Here is a 20,869-nt window from a genome sequence, read left to right as displayed (position 1 = left end):
TAATATTCAGAACTGATTTATTACAACACATTGTGTGCAATATAGAAACACATAGGTAATTTAGTGTAATCCTTTAAGGCGCACTTCACGATCTGCATTTTGGACCATTGCTCCCGTTTGTAGTCTAATTGTCCAGATGCCAGACTGCACATGGTGCCTGGTTGTAGTTCGTTCCCTGAAGTAGGATTTATAGCCACCATATACTGGCAATGTTCAGCTCGTTGCCAAGCTCACCGGGATGATTTCTTCTGGTCTATATCCAGCAGCTGCCTCTCCCTTCGTTCCAAAACCAACTGCAACTTCTCACTGTATTTCTGTTGCTCTCTAGCTCGGATCTCTTCAATATCTTGGAAAAAACGTTGCCTGTTCAAAACAGAAAATACTGCTAAAGCCTGGGCCAGTGATCACCCAGGGCTGCTGGTGAGCCCAGGGTGTCTGGACCCTAAAGATGTGGATTTGGACCCCAGGGGACAGAACACCCGGGGAACATATTGGGTCAACCCTTAAGAAACGTCAAAATATGTTTCCAGCTGCTAGTGCATTAGCTCCTCCTCACCAGGACTTGCAGGAAGGGTTAGGCAGAATGGATAGAGGTGGGACAGCATTGTTGAGGGTTAAGGTCAATATATGTTAGACACGATCTTCGATTGGCAGGTTATAGTGTAGAATGTGGTTGGAAGAACTGGGGACAGAACAAACGAGATTTTATAATTGGCCTCCAAACACTAGATTTTTATAAACGACACGGTATAAAAAAATAAATCCGACATGATAGCAAAGATTAATGCAGTAATCATGGGGGCTTTCGATCTACAAATCCAATTCATACTAACAAGATAGATGATAAATTCTTGGAATGCATAAAGGATGGATTTCTAGATCAGTATCTTCAGGAGCCAACAGTAATAGTGTGATGAGATAGAGATATTTAATAATATTAAACGGCGAGGGGTTGGTAAACGCCACCATTCTAAAGGGCCTGCGCACAAGTAGCGTGAAGGCAATACTCAGGTGAAACAAATAACACTTTGCAGTAAGGGAGAAGATTTGACCTCCTCCCCAACCTTTCTTGCAGGACACTTCAGGCTGGCTGCAGGCAGGGAGTTTCTGGTGCCTAGGGATCCGGAATCAGGGTGAGAGGGACCCCGGGAGAGGGCAGGTGTTCCACGGGGAGGAGAGGGGAGAGCATGGGAAGGGGAGGTGATGGAAAGACGGTCAGTGATCGGGTCGTCGACCCCATCACCGAGGGAGAGCATCCCAAGGGGGCCGAACGGCCTCCTCCTCATTCTCCAGTTCTAATCTCCTCCACTCGGGGCTCCGCACACTGGAGGGACCGACCGACCGACGCCCCCTCACCTGTAGAAGAAACCGCCCGCCAGCCCCACCGCCATCATCCCGAACAGCAGCGGCTTCGCCCAGCGCCCACGAAATGGCTTCATGGCGGCCGCGCTCTTCCGTCTCTACGCTCTGCGCATGTGCAGCACGGAACCATATCGAACACCCGGAGTGGATCATGAGGTGGTCGGGATACAAGATTACAAGGAGCGGAATCTTCAAAACCCGGAGCAAGCTTCTAAACCGGGCATGGCTGCAAGGCAGTCAATAGTCAATAGTCAATAGTCAATTTATTTGTCACATACACATAAATGTGCAGTGAAATGAAAAATTACCCGCAGTTCAACAATAAGACCAATAAAAATAAGCAATAAAAATGCAATAACACATACAATCATAAATACTTCTGTGAGTACCTACCATTAAAATTAGGGTTAACCTTTCAACTGGAAGACAAGAACTCACTGATGGGCAGTGAAGGACATTGAGTAAATAGAATAATGCACAATATCTAACCAGATGGTAGTATAAAATTGTAATTATACCTTTGAGTATGATGTGTGTATCTCATCATTTTTATGCTTATCTATATGTTAGCATGTGCAGTGTACTTTTGTGCGATAAAGAAAACCCACTGCTCTGCTCAATTCCACAAGAAATTGCAAAGAGTTGTAGATGTAGCCCAGTCCATTGCACAGAGCAGGTTTTTCACCATTGACTCCATCTACACTTCATGCAGCCTCAGAATAGCTGCCATCATAATCAAAGACGTCCCACACTGGTCAATCCTTCTTCTCCCTTCTCTCGTCCGGCAGAAGGTTCAGAAGCTTGAATGCCTGCACCGCCAGTCTCAGGAACAATTTATTCCCTCTGTTATTAAACTTCTGAACAGTCTTTCCATCAGCTAGGGTACTGTTTGATTCACCCCCTCCCCATTGGGGATATTGGACTTTGCCTATGGAACTGAATGCTGAGAACTATATTTTGCACTCTGTACCTTGCACCTTGCTCTATCTATTATACTTGAGTTTGACTTGATTGTATAGTGTCTGAGCTGATTGAGTAGCATGCAAAGCAAAGCTTTTCACTGTACCTTGGTACAGGTGACAATAATAAACCTAAACTTAACCCACCATCTTCCCTCGGCTGATGAAGATGTGCATCTCCAATCCGAGCAACATTCAGAAGAAGCTCTGAGAGTAGCCAGGGCACAGAATGTAGCCTCTGTGGGAACTTCAATGTCCATCACCAAGAACACATGACATGGAATAAAATGCAGAAAAATAACTACAATAGTGCAACAACTACAAAAATTGAGCATTTTTAGCTATGAAACCAGACAGTGCTGGAGTAACTCAGTGGGTCAGGCAGCATCTCTGGAGAACACAAATAGGTGATGTTAGGCCCGACCGATTATTGAAGCGACTGTCAGACAGGTTGCCCTATTAGCTGATTAGTGACACTGCTCAGTGTCATTGCTACACCCATCTGACCTCAGGGATGCACCTTCTTGCCAGAAGGTTTTTTTAGCTGTTGGGATTGGTACATTAATGATACCACTCTTTCTGTCCATTTCAGCAGAGGTCATCTATAGAGGAACCAACGTTACAGGCCAGAGACCCTGTCAGAATTTGGAATGAGAGAAAACAGATTAGTTTCCATTGGTAGGTCGATGCTAAAGAGAGTTAGCAACTTCAAACTCCTGGGTGTTAACATCTCGGATGACCTGTCCTGGACCTGTACATAGACGTAATCATGAAAAAAGCCATGCCAGCATCTCTACTTTGTTAGAAGTTCAATTTTGCATGTCATCATGGAATACACAACAGATATACTGTAAAATGTATCCTGATTAGTTGCATCATGGCCTGGTACACGATCCCAATGTACAGTCTGAAGAAGGGCCCCGACTTGAAATATTGTCTGCCCATTCCTTCCATAAATGCTGCCTGGCCCTCTGAGTTCCTCTAGCACTTTGTATTTTGTTTCTATTATGTGTTTTTTTAACTAATGTTTCATTTTGCAGTCTTTTTCTTTTCACCATCTTGTATAATTTGTGTATAATTGTGAACCACAGTATATGTGATGCCTGTGATACTGTAACAAGCAAGCGTTTAATTATGTGTAAGAAGGAACCGCTGGTTTAAACCGAAGATAGACACAAAAAGCTGGTGTAACTCAGCGGGACAGGTAGCATCTCTGAAGCGAAGGAATGGATGACGTTTCGGGTCGAGACCCTTCTAACTGTACCTCACCGTACTTGTACATATAACAATAAACAACTTCATTGCAGACTGTTTTTCTCTCTTCACCTGTTCTAACGAAGGGTGCTAGAACGTTAACCATCTCTCTTTTCACAGAAGCTGGCTGACCAGCTGAGTGCTTTCAGCATTTTCTGTTCTTATTTATTTCAAATTTCCAGCATCTGCAGTTATTTGATTTTAGTGAACTAGAGTGGGAAAGGGCTGAATGGAATTGATCCATAGAAAGGATGGATACATTCCAACGGGTGCACAACAGACTGGTATGTCACTATCGTCTCCCCGTCTCTGGCAAACTTGTGTCCGATGCCTGTGTCCAAACCTCCGTCGCTGCTCAATTCCTCGGCGTTCAATCTGAGACGAGCCGGCGCAGGGAGCAGAGGCGGGGAGGAGGAGCAGAGAGAACGAGCTGGAACCAGGAAATCCACAATTAGGCAACACGACACTGTCTCCCATCACCACTGCCGATGTGCAGCGTAGTGCAGCAGATGCATCGACCGCGTGGCCTAATGGATAAGGCGTCCGACTTCGGATCGGAAGATTGAGGGTTCGAGTCCCTTCGTGGTCGTCTTTTGTGTCAGAGACATGTAACTTTTTTAAATGTTGAATTAGTCGTGCATTTATGCAAAAGAGCAGTAGCGTTTCACGATTCACAACCCCCGGCGATTAAAACTGATTTATTTAATTGTATTTAAAATGTGTATCAGGAATAGCTGGATAATCACAAGCTGAGCCACTCCGGTGCGCTCCCTCCCCTCACCTCCCCGGAGCTGTCAGCTCGGAGCTCCATCTGTTAGTCCCGGGATTGGGGTAAACTCCAGCAGATGAGTAGTGTCTGTATGGGAGTGGATTGGGGGGAGTGAAGCTCGGGACTTGAGTCTCATCCACCCCCTTCTAAGAACCTGGCGGTCGGGAGCCTGAGCTGGACCAAGGTCGCAGCTTGTGGGAGAGCTCCGATGGTTGGCTGAGGTTGGGGAGCTGGGTTGGTGTTTATCGTGTCACCACTTAGCGCACCTCGCTGAGTCTTCAGCCAGTCGCCAGCAAACCGCCCATCTAGGCGGCTGATTACATGTCCAGTATCTCTAAAGTTACCCCACCGGCTAATAACATCCCAGTTAGCCCACTGGTAATTTCCCTGCTCGGTTTCCCCATCGGATAATTACAGGGGCTGCTACCCTATCATAACAGCACTTATGGTTTCAGGTCCTTGCCGAGAAAATAACAACCGTTTCCCCATAGGATCACCTACTTTGGTCCCTTGTATCACACAGTCATTCTTATAGCCCCTTCCACAATCTCAGGGCGACCCTATGCACCTTTCCGACTAAGGTGCTTTTGGAAGTAGTCACTGGTATAACGTAGGAAATAGGAGAAATAATTTCAAAAGATGGGTCAACCAGCAATATGTTAACCACAGCATAATGTGGTTTAATTGTAGAAAGAGAACTCCAAATCTCACAACTATGGATTAATGGCAGGAATGTACCACCTCCCAGGCACCCCAACTGTGCCAGAGTCTGTAGATCCCACCTCATCTCCACCTCAGCGTTCACTGAACTGGAGTGGAAGCAAGTCACCCTCAACCCCAAGAGCCTGCCGAAGATTGAGAACTAACTTTGGGTAGGCCACGAAGAATATGCCTGTGCTTTCTCAGGTGGAGTTGCAGAATGTTAAACATTTTTCTTGGGTAAATATAAAGAGTCACTTTCAGTTCAAGTCTATCTAACTGAACAGAGTGCGACTCAAATGTGTAATCTTTGACTCAGAGCTCCAGTGCTACCCACAGCATCAAATGTGTTTTCGGTACAGACTGTAGCCTCTCAGTGTCTTCCTAGAAGACAGTTATCTCTCCCTAAATGTCAGCAGAACTGGTGAGCTGGACAACTTCAGGAAGCGGGTTGACTACATGCCCCAGTCTATAGCAACAGAACTGAAGTGGGGATGGTTGAAAGTTTCAAGTTCCTGGTTGTATTCATCACCAACAATTTGTCCTGTTCTAACCACGTTGATGCTATGGCAAAGAAAGCACACCAATGCCTCTACTTCTTCATAAGGCTAAGGAAATTCAGCATGACACCAATGATTTTTACCAATTTATACAGAGCAACGTCGAAGGCATCCTATCCGGATGCATCACAGCTTGATATGGCAACTGCTCTATCCAAGACCACAGGAAATTGCAGAGTTGTGACATAGCCCAGTCCATCATACAAACCAGCCTGCCACCCATCAACCCCATCTACACTTCATATTGCCTTGGGACTTCTCACATCCGGTCATTCCTCCCTCTTCCCTCTCCTGTTAGGTATAATACACAAAGCTTGAAAGAATGTAGCGGCAGATCGAAGAAAAGCTCTATCCCACTGTTATGTAGGTTAATTGGCTGGGTAAATGTAAAAATTGCCCCTAGTGGGTGTAGGATAGTGTTAATGTACGGGGATCGCTGGGCGGCACGGACTTGGTGGGCCGAAAAGACCTGTTTCCGGCTGTATATATATGATATGATATGATATGATATCTGGAACTTGAACTGATCACTCCTATGCTAGGGATGTATTTCTGCTCTTCCAATCTACCTTGTTATCGCCCTTGCAGTTTTTCTGAATCTGCACTTCTCTGCAGCTGTAACACTACATTCTGTTTCTTTTCCCCTTTGTATGACCTGTTGGCCTCATGTGTGGTATGATTTACCAGGGTAGCAGGCAAATATTTTCACTGTACCTAAGTGCACGTGATAATAATAAATCAATACCAATTCACTACTCTTCTGGAAATCTCTTTCCATGATGGAGCAAAAGGCCGAGACCCTACATCGGGAGACTGGTTACCGACATGGGGGATGATGGAGATTTCCCACCACAGCTGACTGAGTCTAATCGGTTCCTCAATGGGGATATCGGCCTGGGAAAGGACTCTGATCCTTATCCTGCCAATGAATTTGAATTTTATAGAGATGGAATAGATGATATGTCTCCAGTACTTAAGATCTGCTGTAACGTGTCCATATCTCCGAGGTACAGGAGGCAAGGATCACAGCATGATTTTATAAGGAATGCGAGCCCCGCATGAATTTATGATTCCAACATCTGTAGTTTCTTGTGAAACCAAAGCAAAGGTAGATTCTGTGTGAAAGACCTGCAATCAATCTGCAGGCATGGTCCCCAGTTGACTCAGATGATCTTGGCGCCAAGGTGACTACGCCAGTGGCAGTGTCCTTCAGTTTCAGCATCCGCATCTTTCACCCCATCGTTTGTACCGGTAGCGGCCGGGGTGGGGGACAGACAAACTGACGGAACGGTTCGGAGGAATTAGCGGACGGACCGGAAGTGTGGTGTTGTGTTGTGGTCGCGAGCTGGGTACCAGCGATGGATCCAAATACTTTGACCGCAGAGCAGGCTGGCGGCCCCGCCGAGAAGGTAAGAACCGAGCGATGCCCGGGGCAGGACAAAATCGGGGAGACGACGCCAGGCGTCCGGCGGCACCGAACCTACGGCGGCCTCTGTGAGGAGCACAACTGGCAGCGGGGTCCCCGCCAGAGTCAGAGACTGGCCGGCAGTCACATGATGGCAGACACAAAACGCTGGAGTAACAGCGGCACAGGCAGCATCCCCTGAGAGAAAGTCTCAGTCTGAAGAAGGGTCTCGACCCGAAACGTCACCCTTCCCTTCTCTCCAGAGATGCTGTCTGTTACTCCAGCATTTTGTGTCTATCTTCGGTGTAAACGAGCATCTCTGCAGTTCCTTCCTTTTCCATGATGAGCGTGCCCTTGTCTCAGAGCGAAGATAGACACACGGTGCTGGAGCAATTCAGCGGGTCAGGCAGTATCTCTGGAGGAAAAGGGTGGATGACATTTCGAGTTGGGACCCTTCTTCAGACTAGCCCCAGAGCGATGCTGCTGCTGAGCTACAGAGTTCTGGTTAACCTTGCGTGTCTCTGGAATATTGTACTCGTGTCTTATGGCCTGCCAAACCAAGGAAGGATGCTCAAGGTAAGAGCAAGTTCTGTGAGGCAGAGAAGAATGTTAGTAGAGGGGAACAGGTTGGGTCTATGTTCTTGCAGGGAACATTTCCCTATAAATGTAGGTGCCTTGCAGTCGGAAATGTAGGTCCCTTGCAGTCGGAAACAGGTGAATTGATCATAGGGAACAAGGGGATAGCAGACCAATTGAACATATACTTTGGTTCTGTCTTCACTAAGGAAGACATAAACCGTCTGCCGGAAATAGCGGGGGACTGGGGGTCTAATGAGATGGAGGAACTGAGGGGAAATCCAGGTTAGTCGGGAAGTGGTGTTAGATAAATTAAATGGATTAAAGGCAGATAAATCCCCAGGGCCAGATAGGCTGCATCCCAGAGTGCTTAAGGAAGTAGCCTCAGAAATAGTGGATGCATTAGTGATAATTTTTCAAAACTCTTTAGATTCTGGAGTAGTTCCTGAGGACTGGAGGGTAGCTAATGTAACCCCACTTTTTAAAAAGGGAGGGAGAGAGAAAACGGGGAATTATAGACCAGTTAGCCTAACATCGGTAGTGGGGGAAAATGCTAGAATCAGTTATTAAAGATGTGATAGCATCACATTTGGAAAGTGGTGAAATCATCGGACAAAGTCAGCATGGATTTACAAAAGGCAATTCATGTCTGACGAATCTTATAGAATTTTTCGAGGATGTAACTAGTAGAGTGGATAAGGGAGAACCAGTCGATGTGTTATATCTGGACTTTCAGAAGGGCTTCGACAAGGTCCCACATAGGAGATTGGTGTACAAACTTAAAACACACGGTATTGAGGGTTCAGTGTTGAGGTGGATAGAAACTTGGTTGGCGGACAGGAAGCAAAGAGTAGGAATAAACGGGTCCTTTTCGGAATGGCAGGCAGTGACTAGTGGGGTACCGCAAGGCTCAGTGCTGGGACCCCAGTTATTTACAGTGTATATTAATGATTTGGACGAGGGAATTGAATGCAACATCTCTAAGTTTGCGGATGACACGAAGCTGGGTGGCAGTGTTAGCTGCGAGGAGGATGCTAGGAGGCTGCAGAGTGACTTGGATAGATTAGGCGAGTGGGCAAATGCATGGCAGATGCAATATAATGTGGATAAATGTGAGGTTATCCACTTTGGCGGCAAGAACAGGAAAGCAGAGTATTACATGAATGGTGACCGATTGGGAGAAGGGGAGATGCAATGTGACCTGGGTGTCATGGTGCACCAGTCATTGAAAGCAAGCATGCAGGTGCAGCAGGCAGTGAAAAAAGCGAATGGTATGTTGGCATTCATAGCAAGAGGATTTGAGTTTCGGAGCAGGGAGGTTCTGCTGCAGTTGTACAGGGCCTTGGTGAGACCACACCTGGAGTATTGCGTACAGTTTTGGTCTCCTAACCTGAGGAAAGACGTTCTTGCCTTAGAGGGAGTACAGAGAAGGTTCACCAGATTGATCCCTGGGATGGCGGGACTTTGATATGAGGAAAGACTGGATAGACTGGGCTTGTACTCGCTGGAATTTAGAAGACTGAGGGGGGATCTTGTAGAAACATATAAAATTCTTAAGGGGTTGGAGAGGCTAGATGCGGGAAGATTGTTCCCGATGTTGGGGGAGTACAGAACCAGGGGTCACAGCTTAAGGATAAGGGGGAAGTCTTTTAGGACCGAGATGAGAAAACATTTCTTCACACAGAGAGTGGTGAGTCTGTGGAATTCTCTGCCACAGAAGGTAGTTGAGGCCAGTTCATTGGCTATATTTAAGAGGGAGTTAGATGTGGCCCTTTTTGCTAAAGGGATCAGGGGGTATGGAGAGAAGGCAGGTACAGGCTACTGAGCTGGATGATCAGCCATGATCATATTGAATGGCGGTGCAGGCTCGAAGGGCCGAATGGCCTACTCCTGCACCTATTTTCTATTTTTTTATGTTTCTGTAAGGCCTTCCTGAGATGGTGGAGGCCAGGGGATTGAAAGTTGTTAAAAAATATTGGATGCAAGATGTCCAAGGTATGAAGGGACTGGATGTGGCAGATGTGAGAGCACGATTGAGTCGAGGTATGAGGAGATGCATTGTCACCCTACAACAGGACCACTGTATATTTTCAGTGATTTAACTGTATTTCAGCGTGCACGATCTGAAGAACAGGATGAAGTTGACGAATATGTTCCATATGTTCCCGTTAAACAGAGAAAGCAACAGATGGTAAGTGACTTCCACTCTTCAATATGTTTGGAAATCGATAATGTTTGATTTCGCTCTGCTCTTGGCAACTGTTTCCGTATCATTCCCGTTGCTTTGATAATTATTGTCTCCAGTCCTTTCAGTGACTGGCATTCTGTGATCTATTTATTTGCACATCCTGGCCAAGTTACAGTTTATTTCAGTTTATTCTAACATTGTTCACGACCTCAACCCTCCACTACCCTTTGTCCCATGTAGCTGTGCCAACAGCAAATATGGCTTCACTTAGATACCACCAACAGTAAGCGTCTGCTTGAAAGATATGTCTCTGGGACAGACAGTCGATAAGCAAGTATATCCGGAGAAGCTAGTTTTCTCAGAGGAAAGATAAAGTGTATGTTTGAGAGATTGCATTGTCAGCCTAAGATCTTTCAATAGAAATATTACTTAAAGGGTCATGCTTAAGCTCATTGCATGTCATGGTGAAATTGTGCATAGAATGAGAGAGAAATTGCTGGAGAGAAGACAATTTATATAGGTAAAGGAGAGATGGAGAGTGTATTCTTTCATTATGAAATCAGAGCAGTGCTTCAGATATTGCCTTCTATATCAATGAGAAATTGGCAGAGGGCGAGAGAGAGTGCTTGAGGTTTTACATTCTGTCGGTCCACCTGCGAGAATGCTTCCTGTCATTCAGGGAAACTGCATCAAAGCGAGGGCTTGAGGTATTGCATCCAGTTCCTCCAGGAACTTTAGGCAGAGCTAATGGCTGAGAGAACAAGTTCTGTCATTCTCAAATGCAGCAGTAGAGAGGATTTGTGTGAATGTTTAGATTCCCACACTAGGAAATAAGTGGAGAGATATTGCGTTCTGTCAATTGGAATGTAGAGAAAAGTAACTGGGTGGCCCCTCCTGCAATTCTGTACATTTACAACAGGGAGCGCTGGAGAGATGGCCTCATGCCATCTTCACCCTATCTACCTGTGTTGGAAAAAAACTGCAGTTGCTGGATTAAAATCGAAGGTAGACACAAAATGCTGGAGTAACTCAGCGGGTCAGTCTCAGGAGTAACTCAGCGGGTCAGCGAGCATCTCGGGAGAGAAGGAATGGCTGACGTTTCGGGTCAGTCTGAAGAAGGGTCTCGACTCGAAACGTCACCCATTCCTTCTCTCCCGAGATGCTGCCTGACCCGCTGAATTACTCCAGCATTTTATGTCTACCTGTCTACCTTTGTTTCAGTTTTCAAACAACTGTGTTCTTGTACCCCAAGGTTTCTCTGTTTGCCAACAATCGCAGGTCCCTGCTGTTCATGGTATAAGCCCCACCCAGATTGAAACTCCCAAAATTCAACATTTCACAGTTGTACGTGTAGATTACATCTGGCATTCTCTTGGTTACCTTCCTAGTTAGTCTATGTCCTGCTGTCACACTACATCTTATCCAAATAATCAATGCTGTATATATGAAAACAGCATTGGACCCAGCACAGATCCCCATGGTGCACCACTGGTCACAACCTCATCTGGTAAAACTACCCTCCACTACTACCCTCTGCCTCATGCCATCAAGCCAATTTTGTATCCAATTGGCTCATTCATGTATTAGATCCCATATGTTCTAACCTTCCAGACCAGCCTACCATACAGGACCTTTTCAAAGGCCAGCGAAAGTCCCTGCATGCATCTTCTATCGCCTTGCCCTCATCAGTTCTCTTGATCACCTCTTGAAAAATAAACTATCAAAATTGTAAGGCAGTTAATTCCTTCTTCATAGACCCCCTGTTGCTAAATGTATATAAAACTAGATTGCAAGGGGCTCAATAGACCTGCAAACATTTAGCATTCCATTTTCTTGCTGTTTCCTTGACCATAGTATTCAAGGTAGCAAATGGATCAATGTGCTTTGCTAAAGATCCTAGAGAAAAGGGTGGCGGGCTGGAATGGATGAAATGCTGGGCTTTGCAATCTCAATAATATTATTTAGATCCCTAACATATTCTTGGATTCAAGAATTAATTGTGTTCAGTTTCTGGCAGCCTGCTATAGGAAAGATGCCGTCATGCAGGAAAGAGTGGAGAAAAAACGTAAGGATGTTTGCCAGGATCCCAGGGCCTGAGCTATACAGAGAGTTGGGCAGGTTGGGGCTTTATTTCTTGTAGCGTAGGAGATTGAGGAAAGATCTTACAGAGAGATATATAAAATCATGAGGGTACAGTCCTTTCCCCAGAGTTGGGAATTCAAGAACTAGAGGACGTAGGTTTAAGGTGAGAGAGGAAAGTCTTGAAAGGAACTTTAGGGGTAACATTTTCACACAGAGGGTGGTGGGTATAGGGAACAAGCTGGCAGATGTAGAGGCAGTTATAATAACAATATTAAAAAGACATTGGACAAGTACATAGATAGGAGAGATTTATAGAGATACAGGTCAAAAGCAGGCAAATGGGACTGGCATGGATGGACATTTTAGTTGGCATGGACGAGTTAAAGGGCCTTTCTCTAATGATTGCATGGTGGAGTAGACTTGATAGGCTGAATGTCCTAATTCTGCTCCTAGAACTTATGAACTTTTGAAATAGCTTATTGGCCCTAAAGTATCATCAACGTGGAACACAAACGTCTTTCCTCTCTCCCCACCAAAACTGCCTGACCTGCTGAGAATTTTGCAGCATTGAGGTGACTTTCTGGTTTTGCCCCTTCTCTGCCACCTGGCGAATGATTTCTCTTGCGTGTGTGCATGCAGATGGAGAAGCTGGCGCGGATGAGGAGGAAAGGTGGCGTGGACGATGATCAGGACAGCGACAGTGACCGTAGAAAGGAGGATGGCGATGGTCCACTGGGACCACGGTCCAACATCAGTCTGCTGGACCAACACCAGCAGTTGAAGGAAAAGGCAGAAGGTGCAGCACTTCTGTTCAGCAAGGATTTGTGAGATGGGCCTGGTGTCTGAGCTCAGTTGGGGGGGGACAGCCTTTCTACCAATTCTTTCAGCAAAAGTTTCTTAGTTAGAAACTTAGGCTGGGACTCGGTCGGGGTAGTCAGACCAATGTACAATATTTGGAAATCTGTGGTGGGATATGGGGGAGATGAAATGCAAGGATGTCGGAAAGTTGAGGTGGGACGGGAGGTTTGGAAAGGTGATGGGACTTCGGGTAGTTTGAAACAAAACCGAGGGAATGAGCCAGCTCTTGAAGGAGTGAACATGCTGTGGTAAACCAGAACACCCATTGGGATGTGGGTTGGCCACCTGATGCTACGACACTGGTTGGGGATGGATGGAGTCAGATCTGTTCAGTAAAACATAATGTTCATGATGCTTGCACTTTGAATGTGAACATTGAAAGTGGTTGAAACTGGATTGTATTTTACAGCACGCAAAGAATCTGCGAAAGAAAAACGACTGAAAGAAGAGGAGAAAATTCTGGAAAGTGTTGCTGAAGGCAGAGGTAGGTTTAACTATTGAAGCAGCGGGTGTAACACTGACAACAGCGTCTAGATCAATAGGGAAAGTGGGCCAAGGAATGACAGATGGAACTTAACTCAGACAAGTGCAACATGGCACATTTTATTAGGTTAAACCAAGGCAGGACATATGCTGCGAATGACAGGGCCTTGGAGAGCATTGTAGAAACAGAGAGACCTAGGGGTACACGTACATGATTTTCTGAAAGTGGTGAAGCAGGTAGACAGGGTGGTAAAGAAGGCATATGGCATATGCCTTCATCATATGGGGCTTTGAGTACAAGAGTTGGGGGACCTGTGACAGCAGTACAAAACCTTGGTGAGACAGCACCTGGGTAATTGTGTTCACTTCTGGTCAGCATACTATAGGAAGAATCTGATTAAGCTAGAGAGGATGCAGAAAAGATTCACGATGTTGTTAGAACTGGAGGGCTTGAGTTATGAGGATAAACCGGACATGCTGGGAATACTTTCCCCTGGCGCAAAGAGGCTGTGGGATAACCCTAATGAGGTTTATAAAATCAAGTGAGATATCAATAAGATGGACGGTCACACTTTTTTCCCCAGGGTAGGGGAGTCTGAAAGGGAAGTCCAAAACAAGAGGGCATTGGTTTAAGGTGAGAGGAGAAATATTTAAAGAGGACCTAAGGAGCAAGTTATTGCACACTGAGGGTGGTGGTTATATGGAACGAACTGGATAGATACAGTTAAAGCATTTAAAAAACATTTGGACAGGTGAATTGCCAGGAAAGATTTAGAGAGATAAGGATTAATGTTCTGTCCTCCAGTCTCGCAAATCCTGAATCACATCTCTGCTCCATATTCCTATCCTTGACTCCATTCCCAACTTTGATTAATTAATTTCCACCTCCGTCTCCTCCCATTTCTTCATGCCAATTTGTTACCTTGCTCTTTGGTAAGTAAGTCGTTGGCAGCCTGCCTGTACTTCATTAATCCCACCATGCCCTTTCTCGCAAATGCCACAGCATTCTTTAGCCTTTTAGTTCCATCCTATCTTCAGAGCTTTTCTGCTTCCCTCAATCTATTTGAACTGCCCTCAATCTATTTGAACTGCCCAGTCTCTACACCCTTGCACTTCCTCTTGCTATTATCATGTTGTCTCCGTATTGAAAAAAGGAGGCAAATTATCTCCATTATCCTCATTTCAGTTTGTTTTCCCTTAATGTTATTCTGCTCCTTTTGTCATTTCCTGTCCTTATCTTAACTCCCCTTTGGCTTCTCTAGTGTCTACTTTATATGAATCATTACCTTTAATATTTTCTTCAGAATTCTGGTCACCTTCCTAAACTCATCAGATTCCCTTTTGTCACCCTCCTTTGTTTATAAATATTATTTAACTCTTAATCATGATGTAGATCCTGGTTACCTAGCCCAAGATTGACAATAACACGCTATGTGCGTTGGGTTGGGTTTAGAAACATAGAAAATAGGTACAGGAGTAGGTCATTCGGCCTTTCGATCCATTCACTATGATCACGGCTGATCATCCAAAAACAGTACCCCGTCCTGCTTTCTCCCCATATCCCTTGATTCTGTTAGCCCTAAAAGCTATATCTAACTCTCCCTTGAAAACATCCAGCGAATTGGCCCCCACTGCCTTCTGTGGCAGAGAATTCCACAGATTCACAACTCTCTGGGTGAAAAGGTTTTTCCTCATCTCAGTCCTAAATGGCCTGCCTCTTGTTCTTACACTGTGACCCCTGATTCTCGACTCCCCTAATATTGGGAACATTTTTCCTGCATGTAGCCTGTCCAATCCCTTAGGAATTTTATATGTTTCTATAAGACCTCCTCTCATCCGTCAAAATTCCAGTGAATATAAGCCCAGTCGATCCATTCTTTCATCATATGTCAGTCCACCCATTCCCTGGAATTAACCTGGTGAACCTACGCTGCACTCCCTCAATAGCAATAATGTCCTTCCTCAAATTAGGAGAACAAAACTGCACACAATCCTCCAGGTGTGGTCTCACCAGGGCCCTGTACAACTGCAGTAGGACCTCCTTGCTCCTATACAGTACTCAAATCCTCTCACTATGAAGGCCTACATGCCATTTGCTTTCTTCACAGCCTGTTGTATCTGCATGCTTACATTTAGTGACTGATGTACAAGGACACCCAAGTCTTGTTGCACCTCCCCTTTTCCTAATCTGACACCATTCAGATAATAATCTGCTTTCTTGTTCTTGCCACCAAAGTGGATAACCTCACATTTATCCACATTATACTGCATCTGCCATGCACCTGCCCACTCACCCAACCTATCCAGGTCACCCTGCAGCCTTATAGCATCCTCCTTGGAGCTCACCCTGCCTCCCAGCTTTGTGTCATCTGCAAACTTGGAGATGTTACATTTCATTCCTTCTAAATCATTTATATATACTGTAAATAACTGGGGTCCCAGCACTGAGCCTTGCTAGTCACAAGTCACTGAACCACTAGTCACTGCCTGCCATTCTGAAAAGGATCCATTAATTCCTACTCTTTGCTTCCTGTCTGCCAACCAGCTCTCTATCCATGTCTATACCCTGCCCCCAATACCAAGCATAATTTCCCCTTCATAAATCCACGCTGACCTTGACCAATCCTGTCACTGCTTTCCAAATGTGCTACTATTACATCTTTAATAATCGACTCAAGCATCTTCCCCATTACCGATGTCAAGCTAACTGGTCTATAATTCCCTGTTTTCTCTCTCCCTTCTTTCTTAAAAAGTGGGGTTAAATGAGCTACCCTCCAGTCCACAGGAACTGATCCAGAGTATATAGAGCTTTGGAAAATGATCACCAATGCGTCCATGACTTCTAGGGCCACCACCTTGAGTACTCTGGGATGCAGACCATCAGGCCCTGGGGATTTATCTGCCTTCAGACTCAACAGTTTACCTGACACCATTTCATGACTAATGTGGATTTCATAGAAACATAGAAAATAGGTGCAGGAGTAGGCCATTCGGCCCTTTGAGCCTGCACCGCCATTCAATATGATCATGGCTGATCATCCAACTCAGTATCCCGTACCTGCCTTCTCTCCATACCCCCTGATCCTTTTAGCCACAAGGGCCACGTCTAACTCCCTCTTAAATATAGCCAATGAACTGGCCTCAACTACCTTCTGTGGCAAAGAATTCCACAGATTCACCACTCTGTGTGAAAAAAAACTTTCTCATCTCGGTCCTAAAAGACTTCCCCTTATCCTTAAACTGTGACCCCTTGTTCTGGACTTCCCCAACATCGGGAACAATCTTCCTGCAACTAGCCTGTCCAACCCCTTAAGAATTTTGTAAGTTTCTATAAGATCCCCCCTCAATCTTCTAAATTCCAGCGAGTACAAGCCGAGTCTATCCAGTCTTTCTTCATATGAAAGTCCTGCCATCCCAGGAATCAATCTGGTGAACCTTCTCTGTACTCCCTCTATGGCAAGAATGTCTTTCCTCAGATTAGGAGACCAAAACTGTACGCAATACTCCAGGTGTAGTCTCACCAATGCCCTATACAACTGCAGCAGAACCTCCCTGCTCCTATACTCAAATCCCCTCGCTATGAATGCCAACATACCATTCGCTTTCTTCACTGCCTGCTGCACCTGCATGCCTACTTTCAATGACTGGTGTACCATGACACCCAGGTCTCGTTGCATCTCCCCTTTTCCTAATCGGCCACCATTCAGATAATAGTCTGCTTTCCTGTTCTTGCCACCAAAGTGGATAACCTCACATTTATCCACATTATACTGCATCTGCCATGCATTTGCCCACTCACCTAACCTATCCAAGTCACGTTGCAGCCTCCTGGCATCCTCCTCACAGCTAACACTGCCCCCCAGCTTCGTGTCATCCGCAAACTTGGAGATGTTGCATTCAATTCCCTCGTCCAAATCATTAATATATATTGTAAATAGCTGGGGTCCCAGCACTGAGCCTTGCGGTACCCCACTAGTCACTGCCTGCCATTCTGAAAAGGACCCGTTTATTCCTACTCTTTGCTTCCTGTCTGCCAGCCAGTTCTCTATCCACATCAATACTGAACCCACAATACCGTGTGCTTTAAGTTTGCATGCTAATCTCTTATGTGGGACCTTGTCGAAAGCCTTCTGGAAGTCCAGATATAATACATCCACTGGTTCTCCCTTATCCACTCTACTAGTTACATCCTCGAAAAATTCTATAAGATTCGTCTGACATGATTTACCTTTCATAAATCCATGCTGACTTTGTCCAATGATTTCACCACTTTCCAAATGTGCTGCTATCCCATCTTTAATAACTGACTCTAGCATTTTCCCCACTACCGATGTTAGACTAACTGGTCTGTAATTCCCCGTTTTCTCTCTCCCTCCCTTTTTGAAAAGTGGGGTTACATTAGCTACCCTCCAATCCTCAGGAACTACTCCAGAATCTAAAAAGTTTTGAAAAATTATCACTAATGCATCCACTATTTCTGGGGCTACCTCCTTAAGCACTCTGGGATGCAGCCTATCTGGCCCTGGGGATTTATCGGCCTTTAATCCATTCAATTTACCTAACACCACTTCCCAACTAACCTGGATTTCACTCAGTTCCTCCATCTCATTTGACCCCCGGTCCCCTGCTATTTCCGGCAGATTATTTATGTCTTCCTTAGTGAAGACAGAACCAAAGTAGTTATTCAATTGGTCTGCCATGTCCTTGTTCCCCTTGATCAATTCACCTGTTTCTGACTGCAAGGGACCTACATTTGTTTTAACTAGTCTTTTTCTCTTCACATATCTATAAAAGCTTTTGCAGTCAGTTTTTATGTTCCCTGCCAGTTTTCTTTCATAATCTATTTTCCCTTTCCTAATTAAGCCCTTTGTCCTCCTCTGCTGGACTGAATTTCTCCCAGTCCTCAGGTAGGCTGCTTTTTCTTGCTAAATTGTACGCTTCATCTTTTGTTTTGATACTATCCCTAATCTCCCTTGTTAGCCATGGATGCACTACCTTCCCTGATTTATTCTTTTGCCAAACTGGGATGAACAATTGTTGTAGTTCTGGTTTCTGATTTCCTTTAGTTCCTCCCTCCCACTAGTTCCTCAGTCCCCTAGTATTTCTGGGAGATTGGTTGTGTTTTCCTTAGTGAACACCGAACCAAAGTACTTGTTTAACTGATCTGCCATTTCCTTGTTTCCCATTATATATTCACCTGTTTCTGACTGTAAGGGACCTACATTTGTCTTCACTAATCTTTTCCTCCACATATCTATAGAAGCTTTTACAGTGAGTTTTTATATTCTCCCAGTCCTCCAGTTTGCTGCTTCCCCAGGCCACTTTAGACTATGCCAGGCCACGCCATCTTGTTTCAGTACTTTTTCTATCTTGGGATGGTACGTAGAGTATTTCTGCATGTCCAGGATAGTTATGTTTAAATTGATGATGAGTTCATATTGCAAAATAATCCTTAAGTGTTCTGGCTGAATTTGGGCACTGATTGACTTATTGGACAGACTTTAATTTTGCACTTTGCCAAACCTCTACAGTTGCTACATAGGTTAGACTTTAGAGATACAGCGTATAAACAGGCCTTTCAGCCCACCGAGTCCACATTGACCAGCGATCACCCTGTGCACTAGCACTATCCTATACACTAGGGAGAATTTACAATTTTTTCTTTTACCAAAGCCAATTAACCTACAAACATGTACATCTTTGGAGTGTGGGTGGAAACCGGAGCACTTGGAGAAAACCCACACGATCACAGGGAGAACGTACAAACTCCTACAGACAGCACCCGTAGTCAGGATCGAACCCGAGTCTCTGGCGCTGTAAGGCAGCAACTCTACTGCCGCACTACTGTGCCACTCCTGGTATTTACTATTATCTTGTTATTTTCTTTGGCATTCCTGTGTCCACCCAAGATCATCAGATTCCCTTTTGTCACCCTCTGTTGTTTATAAATGTTATTGTCTCCTGTTTATCATGATGTGGAGCCTGGTTACCTGGGAAAAATATCAACAGGAACTCACTGTGTGGTAGTGACTGCATGGTGATGCCCCTTCCTGTTGATTTATTCGCTAATTGCTGTTGGCCTCTCCTTTTTCAATATCACTCGCTGTGGATCAACATTTTTCCCAGTAATTCTTGCCACGCTGCTTTCCTCTGACCATCCACATCCACTCATAATCGGCTTTGTTTCCATTTATGATTTTGACCTTGTGTATCATCTCTCATAGTTTACAGTGACCGTACTCCCTAAATGTTCCTTTGTGTTTAGTAACATAGAAACATAGAAAATGGGTGCAGGAGGAGGCCATTTGGCCCTTCAAGCCAGCACTGCCATTCATTGTGATCATGGCTGATCATTCACATTCAATAACCTGTGCCTGCCTTCTCCCCATTTCCCTTGATTCCGCGAGCCCCGAGAGCTCTATCTAAATTTCTTCTACTGGATGTTATTGATTTTATTTTCCATTGCTGAATACATTGCTTTTTGAGTCGGGACAAATTTGTGTTACCAAGGGAGTGTGATCCTATTAATATTAATGTTTATTTTGTTACTGGGCTACAACTTTTATATGTTGTATTAAATCAACAAAAGGCAAAACATTTCTAGCTTGCTCAGTGCTTGGGTGGTACGATGGTGCAGTGGTAGAGTTGCTGTCATACAGCGCCAGAGACCTGGGTTCGACCCTGACTACACGTGCTATCTACGGAGTTTGTACGTTCTCCCCGTGACCTGCGTGGGTTTTCTCCAGGATCTCCGATTTCCTCCCACACTCGAAAGACGTGCAGGTTTGTAGGTTAATTGGCTTGGTAAAATTGTAAATTTTCCCTTTGTGTGTGTGTGTGTGTGGGGTAGTGTTAGTGTGTGGGGAAGGCTGGTTGGCATAGACTAGGTGGGTCAAAGGGCCTGTATCTGCACTGTATTTCTATACGAAACTAAACTAAGAGCTTCCCCTGTAAGCTCATTAGACAATAGACAATAGGTGCAGGAGTGGGCCATTCGGCCCTTCGAGCCAGCACTGCCATTCAATGTGATCATGGCTGATCATTCTCAATCAGTACCCCGTTCCTGCTTTCTCCCCATACCCCCTGACTCCGCTATCCTTAAGAGCTCTATCTAGCTCTCTCTTGAATGTATTCAAAGAATTGGCCTCCACTGCCCTCTGAGGCAGAGAATTCCACAGATTCACAACTCTCTGACTAAAAAAGTTTTTTCTCATCTCTGTTCTAAATGGCCTACCCCTTATTCTTAAACTGTGGCCCCTGGTTCTGGACTCCCCCAACATTGGGAACATGTTTCCTGCCTCTAACATGTCCAACCCCTTAATAATCTTATACGTTTCGATAAGATCCCCTCTCATCCTTCTAAATTCCAGTGTATACAAACCTAGTCGCTCTAGTCTTTCAACATATGACAGTCCCGCCATTCCGGGAATTAACCTAGTAAACCTACGCTGCACGCTGTCAGTGATGAGTAGGAATCAGGGGGGCTGGAATTATCTGGGGTGATTTAGGTCGGTACACCGGAAAATCACCGTTTTAAGTTAGATGTGGAACGTAAGGATGTGGCAGATGTTGAACTGACAAACAACCTGGGCCAGAGCAGGATAAGGAAGAGAAAGATGAGAGTGACAGAATATCACACACACACAAAGAACCAGGGGAAGACTTCTAGGCAAG

General features: G+C 45.1%; 1 protein-coding gene, 1 long non-coding RNA gene and 1 other non-coding gene across 4 annotated transcripts in view; 2 read left to right on the top strand and 1 right to left on the bottom strand.

The window, feature by feature from the left end:
- Positions 1–1,506, bottom strand: LOC144594928 (uncharacterized). Its single transcript, XR_013547432.1, has 2 exons — positions 1,357–1,506; positions 1–363 (listed from the first exon to the last, which is right to left on the bottom strand). It is a non-coding gene; the product is annotated as an uncharacterized LOC144594928 (long non-coding RNA).
- Positions 1,507–4,091: 2,585 nt separating this feature from the next.
- On the top strand, positions 4,092–4,164 carry trnar-ucg (transfer RNA arginine (anticodon UCG)). Its single transcript has one exon. It is a non-coding gene; the product is annotated as a tRNA-Arg (tRNA).
- Positions 4,165–6,895: 2,731 nt separating this feature from the next.
- Positions 6,896–20,869, top strand: part of ddx41 (DEAD (Asp-Glu-Ala-Asp) box polypeptide 41) — a 33,772-nt gene continuing 19,798 nt past the window's right edge. Inside the window, exons 1-4 of one of the 2 annotated variants that reach the window (XM_078401859.1) lie at positions 6,896–7,012; positions 9,698–9,775; positions 12,494–12,650; positions 13,122–13,196. In XM_078401859.1, coding sequence (XP_078257985.1) covers positions 6,962–7,012; positions 9,698–9,775; positions 12,494–12,650; positions 13,122–13,196 — 361 coding nt within the window. In that variant the 5' untranslated portion in view covers positions 6,896–6,961. Of the gene's footprint in view, positions 7,013–7,238; positions 7,585–9,697; positions 9,776–12,493; positions 12,651–13,121; positions 13,197–20,869 lie in introns of those variants that run through there. The other variant, XM_078401857.1, reaches the window with a different exon arrangement.

This window comes from Rhinoraja longicauda, chromosome 6 (genome assembly GCF_053455715.1).
Source record: "Rhinoraja longicauda isolate Sanriku21f chromosome 6, sRhiLon1.1, whole genome shotgun sequence".
NCBI classification, from domain to species: Eukaryota; Metazoa; Chordata; class Chondrichthyes; order Rajiformes; family Arhynchobatidae; genus Rhinoraja; species Rhinoraja longicauda.
This window is presented reverse-complemented; position numbering and strand designations above follow the sequence as displayed.